The sequence below is a fragment of the Dermacentor andersoni genome, chromosome 2, assembly GCF_023375885.2.
Source record: "Dermacentor andersoni chromosome 2, qqDerAnde1_hic_scaffold, whole genome shotgun sequence".
NCBI classification, from domain to species: domain Eukaryota; kingdom Metazoa; phylum Arthropoda; class Arachnida; order Ixodida; family Ixodidae; genus Dermacentor; species Dermacentor andersoni.
The window spans coordinates 91,992,748-92,015,606 of record NC_092815.1 but is presented as its reverse complement, the minus strand read 5'-3'; the positions used below and the strand labels follow the sequence as shown (position 1 = coordinate 92,015,606).

The 22,859-nt window shown below is 46.8% G+C and overlaps 1 protein-coding gene, 1 long non-coding RNA gene and 1 other non-coding gene across 5 annotated transcripts in view; 1 reads left to right on the top strand and 2 right to left on the bottom strand.

The window, feature by feature from the left end:
• Positions 1-4,007: 4,007 nt before the first annotated feature.
• On the bottom strand, positions 4,008-4,191 carry LOC126542103 (U2 spliceosomal RNA). Its single transcript, XR_007601757.1, has one exon. It is a non-coding gene; the product is annotated as a U2 spliceosomal RNA (small nuclear RNA).
• Positions 4,192-8,186: 3,995 nt separating this feature from the next.
• Positions 8,187-22,859, bottom strand: part of LOC129387609 (uncharacterized) — a 56,556-nt gene continuing 41,883 nt past the window's right edge. For both annotated transcript variants that reach the window (XR_008614771.2, XR_011892796.1), the window contains one exon: positions 8,187-8,347. This is a non-coding gene — a long non-coding RNA (uncharacterized lncRNA). The remainder of the gene's footprint in view (positions 8,348-22,859) is intronic.
• The window catches only part of Hr51 (photoreceptor-specific nuclear hormone receptor 51), a 65,582-nt gene continuing 64,627 nt past the window's right edge, over positions 21,905-22,859 (top strand). Inside the window, exon 1 of one of the 2 annotated variants that reach the window (XM_050189005.3) lies at positions 21,905-22,050. In XM_050189005.3, the coding sequence (XP_050044962.3) occupies positions 21,906-22,050 (145 nt within the window). In that variant the 5' untranslated portion in view covers position 21,905. The remainder of the gene's footprint in view (positions 22,051-22,859) is intronic. The other variant, XM_050189006.2, reaches the window with a different exon arrangement.

Genomic DNA, 22,859 nt, shown 5'->3' with positions numbered 1-22,859 from the left:
TTGCTGATCATGACAGTTTTTGCTCGCACAAATTTGTTGACGGACGCGAGAAGTGCACGGAACCCAAGCCCCGAACAACATCGCTGTAAAATATATATAGCCTAAAACACGTGGCGAGTTACAGTGAAGTTCCTGCACCAACTTGCCTTGGCGTGAAGCATTTTAACAACGTCCTCTCAGGTCTAATTAATTGTTTACCTATAAATAATGACAGCATTTGGTTCTCTATAAGCAAAAGGCTCAACAAAGCAAGTTTCGAGAACTTGTCCTCCACGAAGAGGGCCTAAATACAAAAAAGTATACTTTGAAAGCCAAGAGGTCACTCTGACGCAAAATTTGGGAAAGAAAACATTGGCATTTATTTTGTCCAACAATAACCAACCTTAACGAATGAAAATAGTCTTGAAAAATTAACTGGCCTATTCAATGTGTCTTTAAGTGTAGCCCGCTGTCAAGATTTCCTTAGCACGTGGCGTGGTGCACTGCTTGGCATTTCGCAGCTGCGCTGCAGTCAGGCGAGCGGAACCGTCGGATCTTGCATCTCCGGCGCTTTGACGAATCGGCTGTCCTCGCGGAACGAGCGGCGTCGTCTGTGCGGCCTGCGAAAGGTCCTACGTGCTATGTTGGGATCCGGTGGTCGTTCTATATCGAATTAGTAGACAGGTCGCGGCGCGCACAATGGTCCTCTTCTGCGGAAACAATGGCTGCTCGCGAACGTCCGGCAGCGGCCGCTGACGGATGGGGCGACGGGTGACGTCGGCGCAGCTGGTGACCTTGCGTGTGTCTTTTTGTGCACGGGGCGGGGGGGGCGAGTTTGTTCGGGGCGGCGAGCTTTTGTTCCCCCGCGGAAGCTCGTGCACGTCTTTTGAAATGACGGTGCGCGCAGAGATGATATGAGCTGTGTCGTCCGCTCTCCGCGTACCGGCGCTTTCCACGTGTCTGAGGTTGTCCGCCTGCGAGCCTTTTGAAGTGATGCTCGAAATAAGGACAGAGCGTATTGTTGACGGCGCAGACTCGAGTCGCGAGCGAGGCTTGAAAGGATACATCTGCACGAAGAATTGTCGCGGTGTCACTTGTCTACGTTATTCTGTTTGTTGCGAGGCATAAGAATTATATGCGCTTTTCTCTCTCTCTCTCTTCTCTTTCTCTCTCTCTCTCTCTCTCTCTCTCTGTGTTTGCGATGACATATGTGGAACAGAAGATGAAAGCTTGCTCAGGTGCATCGAGCGATCACATGCAGATGTGTGTGCTCACGTTTAAAAATAACCGACCCTTCAGTTCTTCCCTTACACTGTAGCACGATACACATACATATAATATATATAAGACTTGAATGAATTGCAGCAGTCATTTGCGTTGTTATTATAAGGGAAGAGAGTTGACTATAACTTTAGACGCTGATGTTAGTCGAGTCTAACTGACCATACATCAAGCGACTATTTTTCAGGGCCATGTTGTTTCATTGTTTTATGCAGTGTAAAACTGATGAATACACAAAAGACAGGCAAAGCTAACGCCGACATACGACTGAATATAATATGAAAAATCACATACCTCTATAACTATTAAATCCTTCACTAAATGTGAAGATGTGCCTCCCAAAGAATAATTTTTGGTCAGCAGAAGCTGAGTATCCTCCATGGCTGCTATTCATTCCACAGGTTTCAACCAAAAAAGTTCCGGGCATCTCTCGTAAATACCACAAAAAATAGCTGTGAAACAATTAACACTGTCATGTATAATTTGCATTGGGGGATTACATTCATGTTTACACAGATGGCTTGAAGAGAGAAAGTTCAAGCTGAATTCTACGTCATATGTCTGCCTTGACGTATGGTCACAACCACACTCACTCAAATGAATCGTACTCAGCTACTCTCAAGCGTCCTTAGTGAGCATTAACATGAACAAAAGTGATCACGCTCTAGTATGTCAAGTACGAAAGACATATACAAAGGTGATAGGGACCTTCATAATTAAATTTTATTTCAGCGTATTTCTTGTTCACTGTGATGTTCCAGGCAACACAGTTACTGACAATTTATCACGCCCTGTGCACATTGCACATTGAAACTCAGACACATATAATACCTGTCTCACATATCGATGCGCAAAACAGTTTACGTCAGCTGTCCGTCCCAACACCGAGAGACATCTGATATTAAAATGCTGGTCGCAAATCTATTTTATTAGGATTGATCCAAAGTACAATTCAATATTCTGGAAATGGTCGGCCGTTTGGGGCCATATGCAGCACATGAACTACAAAAGCGTGTAATTAACTATTAAAAGAATTTCTGAAAGCGTCAAGAATTGCGGCTAATTACTAGTGTGATGTAACATGTTCTGCATGAATTACGTTTTGCGGAAATATCCATGTGCCACAGTTTAAGATTTCGCGAAGTGCGCCTTAATCGTGATTGTGTTACAACCTGTGGTATAACTTTGCAGGATATATTGTATTGTAGGCTGCGCTTCTTTAAACTACATGTGAACTGCAAGTGAGCGCACTATAATTTTATTTTTACTTCCTCTCTTTACACGATTGGAGTTTACGTGTCGTGCAAATTCTGCAGGTTGTGACATACAACGTGGCAATTCGAACTTCATTTGAGCTATCCGTTAGCACGTTCCGCGACTTTTATTGAAATTTCATGTAAGTATTCTGTGGTGTTTCCTCGTTTGTTTGTGTGAACTGGCCTGTCCTTGCTATGTACCATTTACCTAAGGGCATAGGTTGGCAATATAAACAGAGCTCACCCGCCGTGGTTGCTCAGTGGCTATGGTGTTGGGCTGCTGAGCACGAAGTCGCGGGATCGAATCCCGGCCACGGTGGCCGCATTTCGATGGGGGCGAAATGCGAAAACACCCGTGTACTTAGATTTAGGTGCACGTTAAAGAACCCCAGGTGGTCGAAATTTCCGGAGTCCTCCACTACGGCGTGCCTCATAATCAGAAAGTGGTTTTGGCACGTAAAACCCCATAATTTTTTAAACAGAGCTCACTCAGACTCACTCAAAAAATATATTTTTTGTGATGGAATCATACGGACTCAGTCGCACCAGAATTCTGCTCATCATGGCTCGCTCTGACTCAAACTCATCAAAATTTGACTCAGCCCGACTCACTCGGCAGACACACGGCTCAACCTGAAAGAGTCGACTCGACTCATGAGATCGTTTACCAACCTAGGAGAGACGGAGTAGCGGGCATCACCTATGATGCCAACTCGTCCTACATTCCCAATTTATTTTTTTAAAAACGCTATACTAACTCAAAATCTAAGCCCCCCCCCCCTCCACATATAAATAAGTAAACATATCTCAAGATGGCCAGCTATTGCCTGACCGCAATCCTTGCTTTCTTGTCCAGTTTTTCACCCTGTTTTCGTTCTTAGTACCATTTAGCAATCAGCCCAACACCAAACCCTGTTAAGGTAATATTCTTTTATTCGCTGTGGCTGAAGGAATGGCTGCCATACGCATTACAGGAGAGAAATAGTTTACTGGCAGGAAATGCACACGCAGAATACTCAGGCACTTATGTCAGTCAATGTAATTGCAAAATCAATTAAGAATTAAGCACACGAATTTCGTACGCAGTCACCCAATAGTCGCCAATGAAACCCTAAAGAAACGAAAGGTTAGTCTAGAGCTGTAGATTACTCTTTGAAAACGTTATTTGCATTTTCTTGACCAACAAGGTTTGTTTATAAGGCGAGAAAAATAACAACCGAAGTTCTCTTCCTTCTTTAATTTCATGCCCGAATCGCAGCACCCCTGAAGTTTCTGGTGTAGTAACAACATTCAGTGTAATTTTACGTATTTCGGTCCTTCTATAATAAGAAACCTTCACAACAGAGGCTAAACGGTGGCTCTTTGTTTAAGTTGCAACGTAGCAATGTGCAATGTAGCGCATCATTCTTTTTCAGCGAAGCTGTATATGGCTAGGTTCTGGGAAAGAAATTGCGTGCGTCTATCCAGCCGTGTAGATCGAGAATTTCTTCCCATACGTGGGCCATTCCCGAAGATAGCGCCATACCGGGCCGACCCGCGATGGAGGTGAAGCAGACTTTAAGCACTCCGCCATGTTGCAAAAATATGTTTGATATCTTAGGTCCAAATACAACCCGTATCAAATATTAAGCTGATAAGAACAGATACCACACTTTGACCCGCGTCGGCCATGTGTACGTTTGCACCGCCCTCTATTTGTCGGCGCTCCAAGCGCTTGCGTATCTCCTTTCCTTGTCTTCCGCCCTACCGTGGTGGCGGTCTCATAAGCGTGCTGCCCTCCAGGAGCGCGAGGCGGAAAGGAATGTTAACCGTCCATCTGGCCCCGATCCAGCAAACCCGGAACGTTTCACCGGAGCAAAGGCCAGGTTTCAGAGGGAGCTTGTGGGGCACCAGTTTTGTGTGGTCTGTCTTGTGTGTGACCGCTCGTGGTTTTCGAGTGACCTCGCAACCATTACTGCACTGCGGGTCGTCGACCAACGCAGGATCGCCTTGGCTGTGAAGCAGTGTGTGTCCTCGGAGTGCGATGAGGTGCGTGTCTGTTCTACGTGCCGAGATTCGTTTAGTAAAAGGTGTCGTGCCGCGTTTTGGAAGAATACATGGGTATGTATACCCTCCTGTGCCTCATAATCATCCGAGGCTCAACATCGTGGAGGAGCGGCTCGTCGCACCTTGCCTTCCATTTGTGTGCGTACGGCGTTTTATGCACGGCAGCGGACAGTTCGCCATTAAGGGGCCCACATACACAGCTTCACTGGTCATCCACCTTCACGGAGGGAAACGACACTGAATATTTTTTTGGTCTACAAACGGTAAGTTATCCTGTTCAATAGAATGTCACATATCTCACGTCACGGAGCACTTTACCAGAAAATGAAGATTGTTTCGTCGCCTATCAATCGTCCTTACGCACTTTCTGACCCACCAAGCCTATGCTCACCCTGAGACAACCCCATCTGCAGTTTACGAAGCGTTGACTACCACTCAAGAGCAACTTAATATTTACCCTTCGCGCCTCCAAGTCCAAAGCGACATACATACATACATACATACATACATACATACATACATACATACATACATACATACATACATACATACATACATACATACATACATACATACATACATACATACATACATACATACATACATACATACATACATACATACATACATACATACATACATACATACATACATATGGCTGCGTCCATATGTATGTAGCGCTGTGTCCGCGTCTTGCCACTGTCTTCCGTCCCTTTTCATGCGCTAAAGAACCTCAGTTATGGAATACCAACACGCCATAACCTACGCTCTTTCAATATACATACATACATACATACATACATACATACATACATACATACATACATACATACATACATACATACATACATACATACATACATACATACATACATACATACATACATACATACATACATACATACATACATACATACATACATACATACATACCACGCACGTAATGTGTCGATTTAGGTTGCTCTCCCTCAAGCAAATCTTGTCCAGCCTATGGGGGAGTACGTATTCAACGCTCGATAGATGTCGAGAACCACCGCCACCCCCAATCCACACACGCAGGCAACAAACACACACAAATGGCGTTGATGTTTTAGCCCCCCACCAGCCTGCGGTGACTTTAATATTAATATCGCCTCCCTTCGGCATGACGGGCAGAATCGATCCACGGTCGGCATCTGAGCCCTATACGCTGTGGGTTCCTGGTGGATTATGTCTAATCTCACTGACGCGGGGCTTAATATGGGCCGGCTCATCCGCCGCTAAATGCCGCCGAAACACCCACCGCAGACGCCACCAAACGACGGGGGAGCGCCAGATGGCGCTGGTTTCTCGTCGCCGCTTTAGTCGCCGCCGCCGATCTGAGGGCAATTTGCATAAGGCCTGTATATCACGGCCTTGGCTTCATTATCGCTATACTACACCAAAATGGTCTCGATGGCAGGGTACCTGCTGCTTTCACCAACAGTGCGCTGTATGCGCGCTAGTGCGACTTGGAAGCGAGTGGTTTCGCGGAAATCCGTGTGGCGGAGAAGAATTCATGAAAGTGAAATTTAATATCTACCTGAATTTATAGCACGGAAGGTATACAAGAAAGCACCTTGTTTCATGATAGCTCCAAGCCAATTCCAGGTGGACGCCATGTTGCATTTTCATGATTCATCCTCCACCTTACGGATTTCCACGAGCCCCTTTCGTTTATTCACCATTCCGTTCTCGAATTTTCTTTTTCACGTGCCTTTTACGGGGAACTTGGATAACAGCATAATCTATGGTATAATGGACCATTTTTGCGTTCCTTGTTTTTCACGACATAGCTGTACATTATTATTTCGTTCAATATGCGCGTGCGTACGTATGGATGGATGGAAACAACTTTATAGAAACTCAGGCAAATTTTAATGACCCGGGCTCAGGTCTCCCATGAGGGGACTTCGAGGTCTTGCCTCGTCGCTGCCGCTCGGGCCCGCCGGACTGCGCACACTTGCGTCTTGAGGTTGGAGCCGCGCAGAGCGGCCGCCCACTTCGACGCAAGAGCCTCCGGAGCTACTGCCATTTTAGCTGATATAGCAGGACACTCCCACAACATGTGCGAGAGCGTCGCTCTAGTTGCCCGACATAACTTGCAAAGAGCACTCGAGTATTGCGCGGGGAAAATGTGCCGCAATCGCACCGGACTGGGGAAGCTTTGTGTTTGCAATCGTTGCCAGACGACTACCCGGCTACGTTTCAGTTTGGGGTGAGGTGGAGGCAATAGCCGCCTGCCTAGCTGGTAGTGCTTGGTGATGTTGTATCTAAGCGTTCTCGCATGTTTCGCACCAGGGGGCCCGAACTCGAAATGGCTGTCTCCGAATCTGCGCGGCGGATCATTTCTCGCGCAGAGCTGTGTGCTACCTCGTTCAAGTTCACGTGCATACGCCAACTAAATAGCCGAAACCACCGCTTTGCCGAGTCAGGGCCCATCTCCCCTCCCCCAGCCTCCATTATTTTATTCTGGATTAGGGACGTCTTATGCAGAAGTTTACACGGTAGCGTGTAGTCCAGAAAATCATTAGAATGATAAAAGCCGATTATCATTATTTTGTTGTTGTTGTCATTGGGAGTGTCCGAAAAGTGAAATTTCCTATAATACAAATATGGGATAAAACGACGTTAGGATGTCAAATCGAATATTTTCTCCTTCCTCACATACAGCTTAATTAATAATGTGAAAATGAGACATCCACCCAATCGTAGCAATCGCTACAAAGGAAACTCATACGGGTTCCTCGAAAGAAAAGCCTCGCAATTGAAAAAAAAAATTCGTCCTGGTCCGGGACACGAACCCGCGTCCATCGCCTATCCGGGGCAGCCGCTCTACCATCTGAGCTAACCAGGCGGCTAGCAGATGGTAGGGCGAAGTCGAGCTCATCAACAACTCTGAAGCAAAGGCAAGAGCTTGACGTGAACCTGGTGATAGCGCATCACCAGGTTCATGTAGAATGTTCGTTGAAGGAGAGAACGCGATAGTACAATACAGCCCCACACATTGTTTTTAAGGGGATGCAAACATGGTGAGAATCACCAAATAACAAAGCAGTTTGCCTAAATTTAGGCACCAATTTCATATATGTATATATATAGGCTGCTATAAAGTGGGGCATTCTAAACGAATGACCAAAAATTATTCAGCCCAAGTTATCTAGCTCAGAAACTGGTGCATGGCTGAATTCAGAGCGCGAACTACTGGGACACAAGCTAAGGCACAACTAAAGACAGGACATGGCACCGCGTCCTGTCTTTTCTTGTGCCTTAGCTTGTGTCCCAGTAGTTCGCGCTCTGAATTCAGCCATGCTTCCATGTCAGCTCACCTATTCTTGACTTTTGATCAGCTGGTGCATGAGCGACAACAGTCGTGGTTCGCCTGTAGCGGTATCAGTCGCAGCAGTCCTCACTTGCATCGGTATCTCTCCCTCGAACTCTAACAAGCCTCATTATCTCTTTTATTAGGAAAATAACGGCAGAACTATAACAAAGGTATATAGAGGCTTGGACGAGTTGGTATATATATATATATATATATATAAAGAGAGAGAGAGACAGAGAGAGAGGTGGGGAGGGTAGTAAATAAACTTTCCGCACTTCAGATGTTGGACACATCATTTACTAGTATTCCTCATCTGAAAATTAAAAAGTAAATCTGTTTCCGAAAGCCTACCGAACGTCTTGATCTTCAGAAGATAGCGCTCGGCCAGAAGCAACATCATGTCAGGTACTGGATGTCCAAGAAGAGCAGTCGTTGTAATGCTCTGGAAAGGGGGACATACCCAGAGGTTGTACAAATGGCAGAATTTATTATCGACAAATTCTAAGCGCCACAGCACTTAGAATAGCAGTGCGCGGTTTTCGAAATTCGGCGGGCATAAAAATATAAAGGCCGAACGAATGACCGAGTTCCTTCTAACACGAAGATCTCAGCCTCTTCTGTCGACACAAACCGGCTTGTTCGTTAGGGAAATATCCCGATAAGTGGTAAGAAGAAAAGCTGCGAAATTGGAAAGGTCGACGGGAACCGGGGCAGATGCACGGGACCTCAGCGCCAAGATATGAAAAAGAGGAAGACCGCAGCTGAGAATCGACAGTAAAGTGGCGACTCGCAAAAGAGGAGAAAAGCAAGATGACCGCTCTCCCATCACCCCCTTCCAGCTTCCACGCACCCTCAACATAGGAAGCTAACGCACCATCTGGGTGAAACACTGGTAATGAGAAAACGACAGAAAATAAGTAAACTTTAAAAAAAGCGGGGGAGAACAGATGAGAAGGGACGAAATGCATAAACTGCGCTTTCGAATTAATTTCTCCTCAGCGAAGCGTAAAGTGGAGTGGCTGTTGAGGGGTGGTGGTGCACGTGGCAAAGGGGGGGGGGGGGGGGCCGAGGGCTAGGCTTTGGGCCTGAGGCTGGTGAGAGAGAGGGGTGACAGAAAGAGGGAAACTTAAGAACGAAGTGAGAGAGAGAAAAGCGACTGTAAGAATGCAAGAATGGTGGAACGCGGGGAAGGACGGCTTCGGCAAGCACTCGTTTCTCAGTGAAGAAGGATCCCCGCAGCCGCCGTTTCCCTCTCCTCCACTGCGAACGCGCATATATCCCAGGGGAGCCATCATGGTCGCCGCGCCATGGCGCATGCGCGCTACAGCCCGCATGTGCAGTCTTGGTCGCGGTGGGCGACGGGAAGGCTCTTGGCCCCGGCGCCCTTTCGAAGCTCAGGTGGCAGAGCGCGGCTCGGATTAACGGCACGGATCAAGCGCCTCATCGGAAGCTGAACCGATCCGACGCTCCCTGCGCTGCTGCCTGCCTGTCTGTGCGTGCACGCGCGCGCAGACTACCGACGCCTCGCGTGAGCCCCCTCCCCTGATATGCAAATTGCATCGCTTCGCGCGAGCAGCGGGGAGCCGGTGGCGGCAGCAGCAGCAGCAGCAGCAGAAGCAGCGACTTCGACGGCTGCCGTGAGGCGCGCAGCAGCAAGACCAGGGCGCTTTTGCTGGCTCTTCCGCGGGACTTCCGTTCCGTTTCGAGTGCCTCTTTCTCGAGCCTTGTCACTCTTTCCCTATCTAGAACCCTCTCCCAGGCCTCATGTTCACAGCAATGGCTGCTAAAGGGAACTTCAGTCAAATTTTGTGACCATCTATCGCAGGTGACAAGATTCTCATCATCATCAGCACCACCATCATCATCATTTTTACACATTTCTTCTTCCCGAGTTCCCGACACGCAATCCGTTGTGCTAACGTCGTCGTCACTTCGTGGTAGCCTTGCAATGTGGTCGTCATTGTCGCTGCGTATTCATCGCCGTTGTCGTTTTCATCCTGTCCTGTAGTCGTTGCTGTCAGACCAGCTGCATATTTTTTTGGCCTCTTTGTCTGCTAATTCTTCAAGCGTACATAGTCACCGCGTCGCTTTTGTGCCTTCTGGACGAAGTTCATCGTCGTTGTAGCTTTGATGGAGCACGACGTTCTGGGGCAGCAGACGAACCCGCTTTCGATCACGTCGCTTGCGCGTTGAGGATGAAATATTGGCTCGAGGTTGGCGCACGAGTGCCGGCATAACTGGTGAACCGGCATCCTCGTTTGCCATCAAAGAAGCGCAAGAACAAGCAGCCATATGCCACTCTTTTCAGAGGGAAAAAAAAAGAATAATATTGAGAGCCGGGCATTTTACGATCAAAGCCTTCCGAATGCACCTGCCGAGGTGATTGCTTGAGCATGTGCACAAAGAGACTGCGGTTGTAGCTTAGTGTGAGTGCACGTGTCAGCACCATTTCCTTTCTTTCGCGGACAATTCTCCTATTTTCGCTCGTCTCCTGTTCTTTTTCTTTCTTTCCTTTTCTACTGTCGCTGGACTGACGTACCAAACTGTACACGCGCATGCATAAACAACAAGAATGCGACAGCGAAATCAGTCGCAAAAAGACAGCGACACAAGTTCTGCTACACAGAAATATGTAACCATTCTTGTCTTCTGAGATTCAATACCCTTATGACTCGGCTGCATGAGCAAGCGTGGTTCATTTCTTTTCATTGATGAGTTATGGCAGGTGATTTCGTTCCGGTTTCTTGCATCGTCGAAATTCATTGCGATACGTATACGGAAGCCGTATCTTGCGATGCATGCTTTCCTCTCGAATAATATTGAAGAAAAGAAAAGCTGACACCAGCAGCATAGGAAAAAGTGGGAATCTATAGCACTTATCAAGCTAAAAAAGCGAACGAAAATTGGAAGAAGGAACGTCAGATATAGGCACTCAGGAACAGTTGCACAATACTCGGAAAATTGTAACAAAGCACCACACATTCACATGTGCCACGAGAGACGCTGGTAAAGAACAAGAATATATGGGCAGCAAGTTAAAACTGAGCTCCTCACAACAAATTATTCATTGTATATGTGATGTTAAGTTCCTCACTATGTAATAATTAAGAAACAGCTAGTTATACTTTACATGACGAGTAGGAATATAAAATTTGAATATACAGGATGTTTCGGTGAACAGATTCAAAATTTTTGCAAGGGTGCCTGTGGCAGGAAGCACAATTCTAGTCCATAATCTAGTCTACTGGGAGAGGCGGACATTACTTGCACAATATATAGAAATGCATAATCGATGAATTACCAAAAATACCTAACAAATTTTGAACTAATTACCTTATGGCACACATTGCAATTTACACATTCTAGTGGCCGGGTGAGACTGCAAGGCATATCCGCTTAAAAAGAATTGTGTGGGTGACATCATCTACGAGGTATGTGCCGTTAAACTTGCAGTAAAAATGCACTGTCGTTTCACTTACTTTCTCGACAAAACATCGTTTTATGCATCGAAACACAAAACTAACTGAAATAAGAACACATTTCTCCGCAAAGTACGGGAATTAATATCTCGAACTTGGTGTCATCGACATCCTGAGAATTGTTTCCAAGTACATCCTCCTTGCGATCTGCCCTGCTAGAATTTTTAAATTGCAATATGTGTCATATGGTAATTAGTTAAATGATAATTAGTGAGTTTTGTTAATTAGTCAATTATGATTCTCAATTTTTTCCCAATTGATGTCCGCCTCTTCGAGTAGACCAGCTCATTGACTATAACTGTGCCGTCTACCACAGGAAATGTTTTAAAAAATTTTTGAAAGTGTTCACTGAGACACCCGGTATATGTCCCGCTTTGTACAAGCCGTCTCAGGAATAATATTCAGGAAATTGTAAAAGGGCAACACATGTGCGCGTTCGCTGCAACAGACGCGTGTTTAGAACACCTAACTCATCAGCTACAAGCTAAAATTAACACGCCTGAATGGTCATGCGAAAGAAGAAAAAAGAAAGATTCATTAATTTATCACTGGTCTGGCGTTACAAAACAACACATGGGATACGAGATGCGCAGTTGCGATGCGTTCCTCGTCCGTTCGACACACGTGGGGTTGTTTAGCACTTCCCGAAATTCTGTGAATGAGTATTTTTTGCACTGCAGCCAAATCGAAATGCAGTCTTCGCGACCGGGAATCGAAACTGCCACCATCATACCATCCAGGTCGCAGAGTGCGAAAGTTGCGTGTAGTCAATGCAGAACTCTAATTTTGACCAGTTGTGAAACATCACGTAGGCCCCATGCTTTCAAATCTGGACACGGCGATAAGCGAACAGCGTCGTGTGGGGTCCTGCCCCGTCACCTATGTCGCATGACCTATGACTGTTGCGTCTATGACTGTTGCGTCACCCGTTAACAACAATGCTAACGACAAAATATCACTTTTAAAGCGTAGCAAAAAAATGTGAACACGCATGCGCTCTAATGAAATCCCCATTAAACACTATTTTAAATCAGTACTTCTCTTTTTACAGTCAGATTAGTCACTATCAAACATTTCGAAGCAGTCCAAGGGAGACGAGTTTTATCTAATCACTCAATCATGGTGGGTGATTCAGTTAACCTCCCACGGAAAGGTATCAGATCATGTTCGCAGTTGAAGTGGAATTCCGGAACTGGAATGTTTGAAGAGCTATGGTTTCTACTATATAGCGTAGGACATTCTAAAAAGTGCTAACATTGGCATGTTTTAGTCCGTTTTAACATTACCACTCATTAGTTAGTTTCGCAACATAAGCTGCGAGCCGGACAGACATTTGTCATTTCAAACTAAAGCATCTCTTCGTGAATATTCACGAAATTAGCAAATATTCGGCGTATCTGCATTGTATCTTTCTCTTTCTTTTTCTTTTATTAAGAAACACTCGGCTCGTTGTGATCATCGCTTCGCAGAGTGTGCTGAAGCAGAGCAATTGTGTTACGGGCACTATACGTATCAGAAAGAACCAAACCGGGATTGCCTACTGTCTGCTGACGCAATGTGTTGCATTACGTCGCATCGCTCATAAGGCTTCCCCACCATAGACTCAATAATATATCTACAGCTTTGGAGCGTAACGTTCATCCAACCAGCGCCTCCGATCGGTGTTCAATAGTCGCAAATTCAGCCGTCGTGGAAAAGAAAACATTCCCGCCACTAACCACATGCACACAATGTCGCCTCGTTTTGAGAGAGCGAGCACAGCGTCGGAGTGTCGCACCGCGCTGTTGTCCATTTGAGTCGCGATCCACGTCGTCTGCACTTCGTCTGCTACCCGGATCCGTGCCTCCCGTTGGGCATGCACGCTCCCGCCTTCGGCTGTTTCGGCATACGCATGCGTGCGTGCGCGAGTGCCCGTGCAGCCCGCTGCGTTTTCTGCGAGGCTGGTCGCGCGACTGCTGTTAGCTATCGGCACGCGTCTCTCGACGCTGTGGCGTCGCCTTGCGCCGTGGCGTCGCTTCCGGGGCGCGTGGCAGAGCGGAAATTGGACGCGTTTCGCTGACGGCGCCCCGCGGCGCGGTCGCGGACGCCTCTCGAGGAGCTGGCGACGTCACGCTGCGGCTCCCACGGAGCGACGTCACTGACACCCGCGGCTGCAAAGCCCGGTTCGCGGCGAGTGTAGTTCGCAGGTTTGTGTGCCACGCGCCAGCCTGGCACGCGGCTTCTCTGCAGTGCATCGCCGGGGCGTGAACGCTGTTAAGTGTTTCGGAAAGGCGATCGCAATTGGACGCTGGCCGTGCAGAAAAGAAAGAGAGAGAGAGAGAAATGCGAGAAAGAAATGGCTGACTGCGGGGGTGAACCTCACGAAACGTATAACGGAAGTGGGTCGTGAAAAAATGCACGGCCTTGGTGTCCACCCGGGTGCTTTCTAGACCGCTGTGTGATACGGGAAGGCACGTTAAGTCGCGCTCGACATACTCCGAGCCAAACAAAATGTCAGCTCTGTGAAAGGTGTGGATAGCCTACTCTCTGAGTAAGCACGATCACTCATCAACTGGGATCGAAATACCGGCATGCAACCTCGATCACTGCTGCATGTGGGTACGTTCGATCCACACTTGTCCAGTTTTGTAAGTGAAACTCATGCGTATGCGTAATTATACATCATACCAAGAATAATGAACCCATTTGAAATGTGTTATTTCGTAATTTGCAGGGCTGGGCAGTATCAAGGATACATGTATCTTAGATACTATCTTAAGACATTATTCTGGTATCTGGTATCTGTATCATGATATACGCAAAAGAATGTGTATCATTTTTGGCACATCCGTTGATGTATCGTGTATATTAAGATACAATATACCCTTATCACGAAATGGACGAAAACGGGCAGGAGTCACTGCAGAGATACGAATTTCGACAACACTTATTCTAACAGACGATAATTTTATCTTAACACGCAATCCTAATAAACGAATGTGACCAGAAATATGAACAAGTTACAACGCAGTGTCAATTTGAAACTAATCACTTTCGAACTTTGCGAATTGCAAGCGCTATCCCTTTCGATTTTCCTTCCAAAAATTGAAACCTCTACGGAGCTATCAAAAACAAGAATCATACTGAGACGAAACTAAAAGCGACTGTCATAACTTTTCAGATCATATATGATCAATCAGCTTAAGCAAGAGATCATCATAACTGCAATTAAATTATAAAAATTTACACTTTTTATTAAGAAACCTTTAAAATTATTTTAAGGCACCCACCGCGGTAGCTTAATGGCTATAGTGCTGTGCCGCTGAGGTCGAGGTCACTGGTTCGATCCCGGCCGCGGCAGCCGCATTTCGAAGGCGGCGAAATGCAGAAACGCTTCTGTAAGTAGATTTATGTGCATGTAAATGAATCTCAGGTGGTCTGAAATAAACCGGAGTCTCCACTACGCGTACCTCATAATCATATTGTGGCTTTGAAGTCAGGCAAGCACTCAAAGAATACTCTTTTGCAGGAACTACATGCGTATGGGGCCAGTTAAGAAAAATACTGGCACAAAATGTGTCGTGAGAGGCATCGCTATAAAAATGCTGTTTAGTTCTCCGCGCTGCAATTTTCCGCAGTGCGTAAGCGTGCGTGTTATCTTTAAACAGCAATGCATTTCGCTGAGGAGTTCGAGCACTTTAAGCGCACTTTATGAGCGGAGGTCCCGTCACTGTAAGGACCCCAGTAGACGCTTCAAAATGCAATTCCGAAACCACAAAAGCAGGTGCCATACACATGAGAACGACGCTTTAGCGCACTTGTTACGCTCACTGCGCGGTCAACTAGTCCCGCTGTGTACTGCTTTCCCACAGCCCCATGCTGTTTGAAGTCCCGTGGTATACAATAACACTTGTTTCCAAATTATTCCGCGCTAGTTGCGCTTAATTTAGTCAGCTGTTCGCCACCTGAAATGACCTGAATGCCTTGAGTTAGGACAACATGGCTGCCGTCATGATGAACCAGCAGCGCGAGAACGCGTACGGGAGAATGCGGAGCCTGCTTTCGCTCTATGGGGTCTTCGTATCAACTACATGAGCCCAGCTGTCTCCACGGCAGGTTCATTTACCGTTATCCTGCTATCCTTAAAATCAATATCTGCGTTCTCATTTAGCCCCGAGTGAATGCTGACATGTTAACACAGGTGTTCAAAGGTTACTCCAGTGTTTCCACACTCGACAGACGAAAAGTTCTCATCGGCAGATTTTCTCCTATGATATCGCACTATCAGAATCAGATACCATGACCTCACTTCAAACAGTAGGGCTCGGCTTTCTGATTTATTGTAAATCTTCTTCTGATTTAGTTCTTTGCTGTTCGATATAGTAATTCGATAGCTGCTTCCTGTTCGTCGCACCTATCCGCGTTGTTTCACCATTCGTTACTTTGCACCATTCTCACTGCTGCTGTGCATGTCGTGAACGTAATGTTTACTGGTTACTATCGTGGCTCACTTTCTTTAGTGAGAGTTGACTTATTTTTAATAGTTGCCAACATTCTTCCGTATTTTTTCAGCGCCCTTTTGATGGAATGCAAAACACGCAGTATTACAACAAGGCGAATGCCAAATGCCAAATGAGGACGATCCGCGAGGCCGATTTCACTGTTTGCGAGCCTGTTTTTAGAAATTTATACCGAATAGCTGAGCATGGATGTTGATAGTGGGCATGCTATCTTAGATGGAACATCATTTGCTGTGGCATAACTTATGATCTACAGCGACAAAGCGAAAGCAAGATGAGTGTTTTGCGAAGCCATCATGAGCTGCGCATACAGCTCCACCTCAAACTTTAATCCTCATGTAAACTTACGAGCGCTTTAAATAATGGTCAAATTTTTCTATGCCATTGACATTCGGACACATATAATGCCACCTAAAGGCAAAAATCCCGTTGTTCAACGTATTGTCAATAAAAATTGTTATGTCCACCGTTCACGTGCCAACCTACTCAATGCGTAATCTAACCATTCATGTGGGGCGATTGCACGGTATAATGTATATGCACATATACCGTGGGCGATTACAACATTGCATAAACGAACACAAGCAAGCTGACCCGCCTTAGGACAGACCAGTGCCTCGTACCGATTAAATGTGCCCGCGTTTATCTGATACAAGCCCTGCCAGCCTCTTGGGAGCTTTACTTCACTGCCTCCTGTACAAATGCGGGGAACAGAGAAAACGTTTCTTTTTTCTTTTTTACTTCCGCTGTAAGGCTTGTGCATTTAGAAGAAATGGCAACAATATTTTGTACGTTACGGAGTTAGGCCACTAATCGAAATTCGCCAAGTTCAAGAAAACGAAAGCATGTTTACCCATCTGCAACTCAGCAAAAGAGGTATTATCACCATTCTGTGCGCTGCACCTCTTGGGGCATCTACAAGGGACGAAAGTAATCTGTAATACACCGCTACAAATTGAAGTACTAATTTAGCAGAAATTTCGCACGATCAAACATCTCCTGCGTGACTGCCCGACATACGAAAATGAAAGGATTGCCCTTCGGACAGCTTTAGGGCGCTTAGCTTCTCGCAGAAGAGAAGATCTTGGGACCGCGGCCTCGTGCGTATGCTATACAAATCCGCAAGAAGCGCTGATGTGCTTGTAGAAATGTACCATCCTATATGGCCGTTTGTGATTGGCTCAGCAACGAGAGCTGGATTGTGCGTGTACCGGTGCAACCTGTGAACTTTTTTCTACATTTCATATTTCAATCATCTGTCCCCAGTCCAGGGTATGCTACCGCGCTCTGTCTGGTTAACCTCCCGCCCTTCCCCTGATGACTTCTTTCTTCTCGTGCAACCTTTGTAACCGTGGCAACAAATTCGCGTAAAGTGCAACATATAGCACCTGTATCCCCAAAAGTGCTGTAACACGTGTGCTTTACCAAACTGCGATATCAGTTTTCGTAAACAATGTACCTCGAGTTTAAAACAAACTTCTGCCATATTTTTCTTTTAACTATGAAGCCCTGAATATAAATTGAGCGTCCTACTATCGGTGTAATTTCACTTCCTGTTATAAATGCATCAAGTTTTATTCAAATCGGTCGAGATATTGTATAATAAGAGTGCTTTTTTTCTGTTAACATGTATATCGTGTTTGGCTCTGCGGTAACGCTTTCTTTTAATGACAATTTCGTAATGCGATATATCGTTAAAATATACTACCTGGTAATGGAGGACATTCGAAAGACAGCCGATTTGTTGACAGGAGTTACGAAATTTTCAAGCCAATTATTGCTATGCAGTGGCCCCTACAGAGAAGCTATAATAAGTAATTAACTAATGTATCTAAGTATCTTAACATACAAAAGAGGAATATCGTGTAAGATACAATTAATGCTCCGTTATCCTGCATCTCTATCTCAAATACATATCTTCGCAGTATCTTGTATCTGTATCATGATACAATTATGAAGTATCTTTGCTCTTTCGCGGTAAGTTATTCTTGTTCGAGCAAAATTATAGAGTTTTGCTGAGCTGTCTGCAACAACATAGACCATATAAAAATATAAAAAGAAAAAAATTAGGGCGTTCAGAGTCGTCTTCCTTGCTCGTCCGGCTTTCGTTTCTTAGGGTGCAAATATTATTACCAATGAGACCACGTTTTGCAGAGGGTTTTGTTGCTCGTCGAAGCTAAGGCGATCGCATTGTGCTTGTTTGTTACTGCGCGCACTTTAGTTTTATATGTGACAACTTAACTTCTGTACGCGTGTTTCTTGTGCCACAAGCAGGCTTGCGCAGTCACAGCCATTTATTTCCTCATTATGCGCCTAACCTGAACCCTATTACCCGTCCTGTAACCCAGCGCAATAATCTGCCTCTTGAAACTGATCTCCGCTCCGCACACGTGTTTCCCTAGCTGACTTTTCATGGGTTGGATGAATTTTTGTGGTGCCTATATTGTGGTGTTTATTGTAACTCCAATATAGCCTCTGCTTTTGTTAAGTTCACCATTAGCAATAGCTCCTGCTCTTCATGTGTATTTATAAAAATAAAGAAACAGAGGTCCAATAAAACATTTGTTTCCTTTTTTTTCTTTATATTGACAGGGTCACAAGAACTATCCCATGAACATTTTTGGCAAGTACACGAAGTGCAGTTAGCTATAGCCCGCAGTTAGTTAGCAGTGGCGTACCTTACAAGAAAAAAAAAAGATACGCGAAAGGAAAACTGGGGCCATGTGACGGCCGCCTTCCGATGCTACGGCGCGAGGCAATACCTTGAGCGTATTTGTATTTAGGCGCACGTTAAAAGACCTCGGGTTCTCAAAATTGATTCGAAGCTATACTACATGGTCCGTGTGATATGAAATCTTGTTGCTCTTCCCCTTATCCACATCTTTATTGCATGCCTGAAGCATATATTCATTCTTTGACAGGGTAGTGTCTCTGGAGCAAGAAGAAGTTTACTTTAGTCAGCATATGAGATTGTGAACCTCATGCGTTAAAAAAGCACACCCTACTGAAAAACAAAACAAAAAAACGAGCTTTAGTTTGAGTTTACTTAAAGACGACGTACAGCGGAGATTACGCCCGTTTGTTCGACCACGCGTGTCACTGCCGGTTCAGAAGCGAGCAAAATCATCGCTCGGCCATACCGCGTGATGCATTAAGGGAGGAAGAACAAGAGTAAGAAACTCAGTAGCGCGAGACCCTCGACTCTTGTTTACGGACGCGAGTAGTTGCAATCCAACTCGTAACGGTGCGAGATGCGCCGAGCTGCTCCCGCGAGTCGGGCTTTGCCTCTGCAAGATAAGGCGCGCGGAGAAGCCGACAGATTGTGGCAAGGGTTGGCCAAATAAGAAATGGTACGTGGAGAGGAGGAGTGCGCAGTGGCAAAGCGAACAAAGTCACAACAAGGTTTGCCTGCACAGGGCGGGAGTAGTTTGGTGTCGCGCTGGCGTTCCTAGACGCGGCAGGCTCTTGGCGCGGCCAGAAGGAGAAAAGGCGCGCCGACGTCGTGCCAGCATTGATCGGTCGCGCCCCGAGGAGCAGGCGCCAAGGTGGGCGTCGCCGCCGCTAGGCCACGCCTCCGTATCCTCTTACTCTCTCTCTCTCTTCCAGCTTTGGCTCTTGTTTAATTTCTTTTCCTTCAATTGGCCGGTGTGCCCCGCCTCTGATGCAGGCGCCCTTAGTTCTGTTTTCTCTTAAAAGTCGAGAGAGAGGGGGAAACCATCGGAGGCTTCTGACCACTTGACTCAGAAAGTGCGTTTTCTTGACTCTGACTGCTCGCTAGAGTCATGCGTTTCTCGTCCAGCCTTCATTTTAGCAAGTTCCTTTTTCCTATTTTAACTTCTCTCTCTCTTTCTTTTTTTCCCCACATTTGTTTCCAGTGCGCGTTAACGCCATTCAGCGACCCCCTCGGGATTCTCGCTCGCTTCTAGGGAACGCAGACATGGCGTTTCGCCGCTCGGTAGGGTTGCCTGTTGTGCAAGCCGCGGCACTCTCTGAAGCATTCGCGGTGGCTTTTACGCCATCGGCTGAAATTTGTGCGCGCGCGCGTGAGAGGCAGTTCTGGGAAACGTCCGTTGCATTAGGTTATGCTCCACCTAAAGCGAAATGGAGTGGTAAAGCGAAGCGGCCGTTCCATGCGTGCTGTGTGCAAGCCGCTGCAGTGAGTGTAGAAAAAGGAAATGCTCTGTAAGCTCATTAACATACAGCTCGCTACGTGCTCCGTGGAGACGATAGAGTTTTAACCCTCCCACCCCCACCCCCCCCCCCCGGCCCCTTTGTCTCTGTACCAGCCACACCAAAGGTTTTAGAATGCAAGCGTGACGTTATTGAACGAATGTTTCCTGTCCTTTTCTTTGTTTGTGTATCTTTGCGTGTGTCAAGAAACATGCGGTTCTTGTCGTTGCACATATTAAGATATCTACGTGAAGCTACCCCTTGCTCTAAAATCAAGCGAACCGCAGGAACGTACAAGCAGCAGAAACATGGAGAAGACCAATGTTCTATTCGGATATTTACTTTTATTTCGTACTTCGACATGTATTGTTTGTTCAGCGGTGTTTTTACTAGTCGTTATCGCTTCTGTTTACTATTTTACAGTTTTTTAATTTCCCATTATTTCTGCTTTTCCGCATGATGCCACGCCTCTGGTGCCGTCAGGAGCGGTCACTCGCCACGAGGAACGATAAGAAATGGGTGAAATCGGAGGAAAATAGTCTTAACAAAATGCGACCCAAAAGTATTGCCTTCCGTGAACCTAAATATAACTAGCATTGTAGCGAGTAGATTGGCTTCCCTAACTGTCAATGATCGAATAAAGTGAGGCAACTGGACTGTAGCTAATCATTAAGAAGCCACTACAAAAATGTAATGGCGAACGCGATAAACAAATTATACCCTCATACTTCTGCAAAATAATCATTCAGCGCCGCGCTTGGAATTCATCTCCTAGTTGTCTGACCGCATATCACTACTGCCCTGGATATCGCAATACAAGCCTAACAAGCAACTTACAACAAGGAGTAACCCTGAGAGACGGCAGCAGAAGGGTCTGAAAGAGAGGATATAGCACTACGAAGAAACGCGCAAACTTCTAATTAGGTGCACATGATCTAATAAGAATAAATTACCCAGACATCCGCATGGCGTGCCTCGCAAGTAGTTACCGTTCGTGAGTTGAATATTTTAGTAGTGGCGCATTCCTGCTGTCCGGCTGCTTTTACAAACACGATCGCGCAACCCATCTTCGTTGGTGTTCGCCTTTCGCTGCAATACGTGGCACAGCTTTGACGCTATGGCCGAAAGTCGTGCAACAAGCTATCGCAACACGCACCGCTGACTGAACGTGTGTGCCTTGGGAAGGGGGAAACCAACGGCGCACAAAAAACCAAAACTCACTCGCGCACAGCTCTCGAGAAAGAAGGTGGGGGAATCTTACGCGGGAAAGGGTGGATGACACAACGAAACAAGTAAATGGAAGTGCTCGGAGAAGCGAAGAATTCGGTAGGGTTCTAATCCGGAGAGGGAGAGGAAGCAAGACGCGGCGCGCATACCGAGACGAAGCTCGCAAACGTCGGTACAATCAGACACACGGCTCGCCCACTGCGGGACAAACAATGGCGAAGGCGTAACACGCGACAGCGCCGGAATCGCTCGCGCCGCCACCGCACATCTGGGCGACGGCGACTGGGAGAGCGCGGTAGGCAGAGATTGGGAGAGCGAAGAGCTACCACCACATCGGGAGAGCACGGTGGGTGAAGGAAGAGGAAAGGCCTCGAGGCTGGCGCGCGAGGAAGGAGAAAAGGCGTGACTGGCGGTGCTCGAAGTTCTAACCAGAGTTTAGAGAGAGGAGAAGGACCCTGGCTGAAATGGGTGAGCGGAAATGGTGGAAGAGAGTAACAGGGAAAGAGGTGTGCCGTGCCGTCGCGGCGGGATGGGAGAAGGAAAAGTCGCGTTTGCTGGAGCGGGAGGGAGACTGCGCGTTTGGGGGTGTAGGGGGGAAAGGGGAGGGGGGAAGGTGAGCGACGCGATGGGGAGGCTGGGGCGGCAAACGCGTGGCTTTTGGCGAGGCGCGCGGTGCAGGAAATCAGCGTCTCGGCTCTCGATGGATGCGGCCGCGACCAGGACCCACAGCCCGCCGTCGCGGAGCAGCCTCGCGTCGTCCGACGAGCACGGTCAGTGGGCACGCGATGCCATCTATTAGCGACATTTCCTGCGGCGCCGCGCGACCACTTGAGTCTTTAATGACCTATGTCCATTTGGGTACAGTTTGTCCGCTGTACGCATGTGTTTAAGATGTTTGTGCAGCCCACACGGTCAAGGGGGTTGGTGGTTCTATGCGTAGCTGCCGTCGCTCGTAACACGAAATCGTCACGGTCACGTTAGCCGGTGGTTCACTTCCATATAAACGACTTCGAACAGCTGAGCAATGGCTATATCAGGTTTACTTGGCTAAATTCACATACTTTCTTTCTGTTATCGGCGAAGGTGCATCATTACCCTCCGCAGCCAAAACTAAAATGAAGCATGACATGTCCTGACGCATATGAATAGCTTGCTGAGGTCGGACTGTTATATTAATTTCCTTAGTTCTCGTAATTCGTACTTCACAGCCATCGTCCTTCCGTCGGCGTTGTTTGTTCTTGCGAAAGCTTGCTCGTTCTTAACCCGCAAGGCTTCGGCATTTAGAGCTTTGGCTGCTTCAGGTGGGGCGGCTCTCTTGCGCATATGCCAGCGCTGTGAGCTGCAGCATACACCTTGGGTGCTGCTGAAGCTGTTCATGAGCTTGCCTCAGTTCGTTCGTTGGTTGTTGCTGCTGCAATGGCCCAACCAACTTTGGGAGATGGGCTGATTTATTGGCCTATTTACTTCAGTTCTGGGGCAAAAGAAGTGAGGACGTGGCCACCCTTATTCGTCTTAACGTTTTCTCGGAGGCTTTACCTCGGACCTACAACGAACGCATGCTAGATTTAGGCACATAGAG